At 41.5% G+C, this 7,556-nt stretch overlaps 1 protein-coding gene across 1 annotated transcript; it reads left to right on the top strand.

Moving 5' to 3' along the window:
* The first annotated feature begins 280 nt into the window (after positions 1–280).
* endou (endonuclease, polyU-specific) lies at positions 281–6,574 on the top strand. The gene is made up of 9 exons (XM_076267884.1): positions 281–365; positions 1,599–1,721; positions 3,126–3,245; positions 3,520–3,694; positions 4,106–4,311; positions 4,806–4,919; positions 5,141–5,247; positions 5,802–5,944; positions 6,141–6,574. Exons 1-9 carry the CDS (start codon positions 308–310, stop codon positions 6,253–6,255), a joined length of 1,161 nt encoding a protein of 386 aa, XP_076123999.1. The 5' UTR covers positions 281–307; the 3' UTR covers positions 6,256–6,574.
* The last annotated feature ends 982 nt before the right edge of the window (positions 6,575–7,556 follow it).

Below are 7,556 nucleotides of genomic sequence, written 5' to 3' on the forward strand. Positions count from 1 at the left end.
TGTTCTCAAAACATCCACCAATCATTAACCTTCCATGGTAGCCGAGAGTGAAAATTCTGTTTCTGCTTCTTTCTTTATTGCCAAAAAAATTCCACTTCAAAGTGTTCTATTTAACCAACCATTGCTAGAAATAAGCTTGCACCAGTACCCACCACAACCACCTGATGTACATGCTCACGAGGCCCAGAGCTCCTCTGAATGGCTGCATGGGCCTGCAGGAGGAGCTACTGTTGTTATATAGCTGTGTGGCCCCCATAATCTCCCAGGCTTATCTTTGGGTCTGCCGTGAAGCCAACAATAACTCACCATGAAGATAATTCTGCTTCTCTCGCTTGCGTTCGTCCTGGTATCCCAGAGCTATGGCAGTGGGTATTGAAATGTATTTGTTATTTTCTTGTTATATATAAATTCTCAGACTTCCGACAGTAATGAAGACTTGTTATGATTATTAAATTGTATCTCATTGTAATCTCAAATGGCATAGCTTATTGTAAAATATGAACAGTAGCAACATTTAGATTTATTGTCAACAACAGAGATACATTGTTCTGTGTTATAATACCATGCTATATTTTTGCATGTCTCTCAAAAATATGTCCTGTAAATTTCAAAAGATATAACTCTGTTGTCCTTTTAAGCCAAACGTACCTGTATTTAGTAGAAAGAGAGGATCCATATGTGTCATATTTAAACAGTCATGACTAAATAATTAACAACAATATTTACTCTTGAAATCTTTAAACCATATCAGACTTTTTTAACTATTTAACTTTTGACAATAGGTGGGGTGCTGAGTTACCTACTGTATGTATGATGGAAATGGTATCAGTGAGGGACGTGTTGTTAAAAACAGAAGCTCAGTGTGAACACTTTGCTAGAGGAGTATGGAAGGAACGGGTCTAACTTGGTTGACTTTTGAGCTCAAATGTCAACAACCTTTCACCAGAATAGCATCTTTAAATGCATTATTCATATTTCCTGCCATGCTATTATTGCAAACCCTAAATATTTACTTCATCTTGCATTTATACTCACTGATTCAATAATCGACATTTAATCAAAGTTACTTTAATAACTTTAATGAATTTAATGAATCATAATAATAAATGCGATTGTACCAGAAATAACTAGCAACCCTTGATAGAAAACAGATTCCATGACACATTTCATGACATGCCATATGACACAATTTCTGAAATCAGTCATCTCATGGGACGCTGCTTTGAAGATGACGGACGACTATGTCCGTAGTGGTATAAGTATAAGTATATATACTTTTTTGATCCTGTGAGGGAAATTTGGTCTCTGCATTTAACCCAATCGGTGAATTAGTGAAACACAAACAGCACACAGTGAACACACAGTGAGGTGAAGCCCACACTAATCCCGGCGCAGTGAGCTGCCTGCTACAACGGCGGCGCTCAGGGAGCAGTGAGGTGCCTTGCTCAAGGGCACTTCAGCCGCGGCCCACTGGTCGGGGCTCGAACCGGCAACCCTCCGGTTACAAGTCCAGAGTGCTAACCAGTGGGCCACGGCTGCCCTTGGTAGCCTTGTTAGGACCCAAAGGAGCTGTTGGGTCACACGTTTGTCTTCCGCAGACTCTCTGGACTCGTGCCAGGGTCGCTGTGGTTATGGAACGGATGCAGGATTCACCTGTCAGTGTAACTCAGCTTGTGAGCGCTACGGTGACTGTTGCCATGATTACCTGGCCATCTGCAAAGGTGAGTGCTCATTGTTGATAGCTATGTGTGTGTATGTGTGTGTGTGTGTGTGTGCGCGTGTGTGTGTGTGTTAGGGGTGAACGATTTTGGAAAAAAATCTAATTGCGATTTTTCTCACCAATATTGCGATTGCGATGCGATTATTTTTAAGCTCTTTATCTTCGGTCTTATTCAACAAAGACAAGCAATATATTAATCCTATAGTATGACCAACACAAAATTAGATAAGTTAAACATAAACTGTTCTTTCCTGGAGCCCAGGCCTATATGTTATGATGGCATTAGGTCATTGAATAAGATTGATGAATGAAATATTTTTTATTTAACTATTTTAATCACATTATAGACCTATATTTGTTGAACTTCCAGCCTTGTAAACATTTAATGATTCTTATACGTTTCTATTTTGTTTCTATTTCATGTAGATATGATCTTCTTTCGTTAGTTAACAGTTAGGTCTACATGCAGTGGCACTGACACGGCTTCTCCTTGTCCTGTGCTCTCCGCGCGCGCGCGCGCGCACACACACACAGAACCGCTCCTCTCCTCTGTTGGCTACTTGCACGTGAATCGGAACAAACTACTGTAGATTGTTGCAGCACAAATAAATGCGGCCAAATGACCGGTCCGCTCGGTGTTAACTAAAGGTTAGCATCATCAACACCGCAGCGCAATACGCATGCATGCAAATTAACTAGTTTGTTTATATCACAACAAAGCCAATCGCGGAGACAAAACTCTTTAAACAGGCAAAGTTAGCAGCAGTTAGCAGCATGTATGTAGCCTAGAGCCTTAGCAGGTAAGCTAATGTTGGGTTTTTGGTGGTTGTGTCAATACTTGCGGATAACATTATGCATCAATTGAGATGAAATGTTTGCGCAGCCAACCCCCTTGGATATCGCAAATGCAATTTAAAGTAAACAAAGTCCCCAGTGCACAGGTGAATGGCTGTTGTGCAGCCTAAACACTCGTGGAGTTTTAATCAGCTGGACAAGTGAACGAAGTTACCAGCCAGAGTAGCAGCACAGGGGAATTATGAACTAGAACCAGGGACATGGCAGGTTCGAGCAAAAGGTAATAAAGAGGTTTAGGTTTAACCAAAGTAGTTCTACTGATCAGACCTTTCTTGACACTGTTAGCTGGTCCTCTCGTTTACGTTTTTTGCTTCTTCCGTGGTCGGTGTGAAGAATCGTGGCGCGTCGGCAAGCGTTTTGGTGACGTCACATATTACGAAGCGTAATCGCAGCCTTTGCGGTTTGAAAATCGCGTTTCATCATATTGCGATATTATCGCAAATGCAATAAATCGTTCAGCCCTAGTGTGTGCGTGTGTGTGTGTGTGTGTGTGTGTGTGTGTGTGTGTGTGAGTTAACAGTACTATCCATATGTGTAAATTCTTCTACAGGAACCTTGTCTTGCAAAGGTCGTTGTGGTGAGCAGTACAATTCCCAGAACAAATGCCACTGCAACTCTAAATGCAGCAGCCACAACAACTGCTGCACTGATTACAATGACTTGTGTGGAGGTAAGATGGGGATACGGCTGGGAGAGGTTACTGCACTTCACAGCAGAATTAGTTCATTCATTAATTAAGGGGTTTATTTTCCAACTCATGCACCATTAACCACACATGCATCAAGAGATCAGCCAATATGAATGTTCCAGAAAAACATTGTTAACCAAATTATTATCTACATTGTACTTCACAAATACTTTAAAGTAAATAAAAAATTGTGTCTACCATCGGTTTTGGCAGTGTGTGTGTGTGTGTGTGTGTGTGTATGTGTGTGTGATTCTAGGTTCAGGAGGTTCTGGCTCTGGTGGTCAAATTTTGGACAGTGAGATCACTGCTCTCTCAGAGGTCCTCTACGCTCTGGACTCCAACAAAGCCTCCATGTCTGAGGTGATCCTGAACACTCAGGCCCTCGTGTCCAACTCCCAGACCAGCGCCCAGCAGGACCTCTCCCCTAACAAGTACCAAATCAACTACTACTACCTGCACCCACACTGTCACCAGCACCAACACTCTCACAGACACCGATCCCCATATTCATCACCATCATTATCATTACCAACACCATCACCATACCAGCCAAATAACATTAGCGGTAGTATTTCCAGCACTGTCATTATTAGCACCATCATCACCATAGCAATCACCAAGTCCACCAGGTCCTCCAAGTCCTAGTCTACCATCACAATCTTCAAGACCATGATCACCAACATCAACACTACCCAAATACCGTCTCACAGGTTTACTTGAGAGAACATAGAGTATTTTAATGTCTGGATTCAAGTATGACATCTTTTCAGTTATTTTTCCTTTCTGCCTTTTAAACGTTCTCGAACCATCTCCATCTGTCTCCTCTCCTCGGAAACCTCCAGGCTGTTCCAGTTTGTGGACGAGGCCTCTCTGTTCTCCAAGCCCACCTATGCTGCCTTCCTGGCTCTGCTGGACAACTACTCTCGGCAGACAGGCGTGACGGAGAACTTCAGCCCCGAGCAGGTGGCGGAGCAGGAGCACTTCCTCACCGAGAGCATCAGCAACACTGAAGTGGGCCAGGAGCTCTACGCCTTCCTCTACACCAAAGGTGCCGCACTGCACATCCTCAGCAATCTGTGTCGATGGAAAGCCCTTGTCTCAGAGAGAGACTGGCGTTTGGTGTCTACACTGCAAAAAATATAATCTAACCAAGTGTTATTAATCTAATATTAAGGTCAAACAATCTATTTGGGATTGTTTTTAGTATGAAGAGACTTACCTAGCACTCTCTCGAAAGATCATTTTGACTTAATTTAGGAAGACTTTAGCTTATTTTAAGGAGTTTTATCAAGACAAATTTACTTAACACACTGGCAGACAAATTTGCTTGTTTTCAGGATGAAAAGTCTTAAAAGGAGTCAAACTTTTCTTAAATTAAGTCACATGATTTTACGAGAAAGAGCTAGGCAAGTCTCTTTATACTGAGAACAATATTAACTAGATTTTTTGATCTTATAAGATTAATAACACTTTTGTTAGATTTTATTAGATTAGCAGTTTTTGCAGTTTAATGGCTCTGACTCTGACTGCTGTTTGTGACAGGCCTGTACAAGTCTGAGGAGGAGTTTAAGTATGACCTGAAAATGATGTGGTTTGGACTCTACACACGCTACGCTGGCAAGATGGACTCCAGTGGCTTCGAGCACATCTTTGCAGGTCAGTGACAGAGCATCTGTATGTTTTCAGTATAGCTTTGCATTAGATTTGCACAGCATTTATGGATTACAATGTGACACTCATTTTTTTCTTTTTCTTTGTACACACACACGCACACACACACACACACACACACACACACACACACACACACACACACACACACACACACACTCCCTCTTTGTATGTACCTGCAACCTGGTACCTGCATGGGTGAGCAGGGGAGATTAAGAAGAGTAAGGTGTCTGGCTTCCACAACTGGCTGCAGTTCTACCTGCTGGAGAAGCAGGGTCTGCTGAACTACTACAGCCACAGCTTCAACGGCCCTGTGAGTAGAACCCCACCACTCGTTTCTATACACTGCAAAAACTATTTCTATCCACTAAAAAAATCTAACCAAGTGTTATTAATCTTATAACAAGATAAAAAAAAACTAGTTGGTATTGTTTTCAGTATAAAGAGACTTACCTAGCGCTTTCTTGTGAAAACATTTGACTTAATTAAAAAAAAAGTTTGACTTATTTTAAGACATCTCATCCTGAAAACAAGCAAATTTGTCTGCCAGTGCGTTAAGCAAATTTGTCCTAAAAACAAGCAAATTTGTCTGCCAGTGCGTTGAGTAAATTTGTCTTGATAAGACTCCTTAAAATAAGTCAAAGTCTTCTTAAATTAAGTCAAAATGTTCTTTTGAGAGGGCGCTAGGAAAGTCTTTTCATACTAAAAACAATACCAAATAGATTTTTTAATCTTAATATAAGATTAATAACACTTGGTTAGAATTCATTTTTTGCAGTGTAGAACATGCTATTAAAGGGGAAGTGTGTCAAATAAATTGGAATAGTCTTGAACGCAGCATAACGTTTGCTCTCCCTGTCTCTGCAGTGGGAGACCTACCCCGATGTGCTGGGGATGCAGTTTAACTGGGACGGCTACTACAAGCAGGTGGGCTCCGCCATCATCGGCTGCAGCCCTGAGTTCGATCTGGCCCTCTACAGTCTCTGCTACATAGCCCGGCCTGGCAAACAGTGAGTGACTTCTGTGTGTGTGTATGTGTGTGTGGATGTGTGTGTGTGGATGTGTGTGTGTGTGTGTGTGTGTGTGTGTGTGTGTTGTGTGCATGTTTATGTTTTGTGGTGTGTGTTTGTGCAGATCTGTCTGTGTGTGTGTGTGTGTGTGTGTGACTGTATGTGTGTAATGTATACTGTATGTGTGTATTCTCAGGTGTAAGCTGAGCCTGGGAGGTAAGTCTCTGATGATTCAGACGTACACCTGGGACAACTCCTCCTATGGAAACGGCAAGAAGTACATCGCCTCTGCCTTCCCTTCCACACCCTAAAGCCTAGGACTGGTGCAGCACTGATGCCATAAACATAAAGAAATAAAAATAACTAATCTTCCTCTTATGCCACGAACCTTTGACTGATTCAACGGGCTGTTTCTTGCAGTGGTGATGCATGATTTTCAAATATGAACTTCACAGTTCTCTGTCTCTGAATATGATTTTATATTATTATCATTAAGAATGGATTGTATAATTTACGGTCTTGTTCCATGAGCACTGACAGGCTAGAACGCAAGTGATATCATTTTCATTATAATTTATTGACTGTTAAATGTACAAACGTTGACGTCATTAATGATGGTTTAATAGTTTATTATTTGAATGTTTATATCAAGACCTAAAAGACAGTTATGCCCCATTTGTGCCATAGTTGCCCAAAAATATATTAAATGTTCAAATGTAATATTCTATGTTAATTGTAACGTAATAAGAGTTCTTGGGAATTCTTACAACATATCAGTCACATGCTTTTGTGTGGGTAGAACCTAGCACACTTTCTTCTTTTCTCTCAGACCTTGCATGTAGCGCCACTTAGTGGTTACCCATGGAAATATATAGGTGAGGAAGTTTTATCTGCTCGCAAATATCGTGCAGGCAAACACTGACTGAGTAGACTACCTCTGCTCTACTACTAGTGCTACATTGGAGTTGAGTAAGGGATCTACTATTAGTACCATATTGGGTTATCCCCCTGCATATTATATTTGGTTGAGTAAGGGATCTACTATTAGTACCATATTGGGTTATCCCCCTACATATTATATTGGGTGGAGTAAGGGATCTACTATTAGTACTATATTGGGGCAGCTGTGGCCTACTGGTTAGTGCTTCGGACTTGTAACTGGAGGGTTGCCAGTTCGAACCCTTACCAGTAGGCACGGCTGAAGTGCCCTTGAGCAAGGCACCTAACCCCTCACTGCCCCCCGAGCGCCGCTGTTGTTGCAGGCAGCTCACTGCGCCGGGATTAGTGTGTGCTTCACCTCACTGTGTCTTTCACTAATTCACGGATTGGGATAAATGCAGAGACCAAATTTCCCTCATGGGATCAAAAGAGTATATATACTTATACTTATATTGGGTTATCCCCCTGCATATTATATTGGGTTGAGTAAGGGATTTACTATTAGTACTATATTGGGTTGATTAAGGGATCTACTGCTAGTACTACATTGGGTTGATTAAGGGATCTACTGCTAGTACTACATTGGGTTGATTAAGGGATCTACTATATTGTGTTGATTAAGGGATCTACTGCTAGTTCTACATCGGGTTGATTAAGGGATCTACTATTGGTT

This window comes from Alosa pseudoharengus, unplaced genomic scaffold, assembly GCF_046254945.1.
Source record: "Alosa pseudoharengus isolate Yale_2024_CS ecotype anadromous, Long Island Sound unplaced genomic scaffold, YU_APseudo_1.1 YU_APseudo_1.1_scf_5, whole genome shotgun sequence".
NCBI lineage: Eukaryota > Metazoa > Chordata > Actinopteri > Clupeiformes > Clupeidae > Alosa > Alosa pseudoharengus.

What these genes read in the sequence shown, in the direction of transcription:
- endou (XM_076267884.1), top strand. Translation starts at nt 308, where the DNA reads ATGAAGATAATTCTGCTTCTCTCGCTTGCGTTCGTCCTGGTATCCCAG. An exon ending in TTACAATGACTTGTGTGGAG is followed by an intron (nt 3,246 to 3,519) that starts GTAAGATGGGGA and finishes GTGTGATTCTAG; the next exon opens with GTTCAGGAGGTTCTGGCTCT. An exon ending in CGCCTTCCTCTACACCAAAG is followed by an intron (nt 4,312 to 4,805) that starts GTGCCGCACTGC and finishes TGTTTGTGACAG; the next exon opens with GCCTGTACAAGTCTGAGGAG.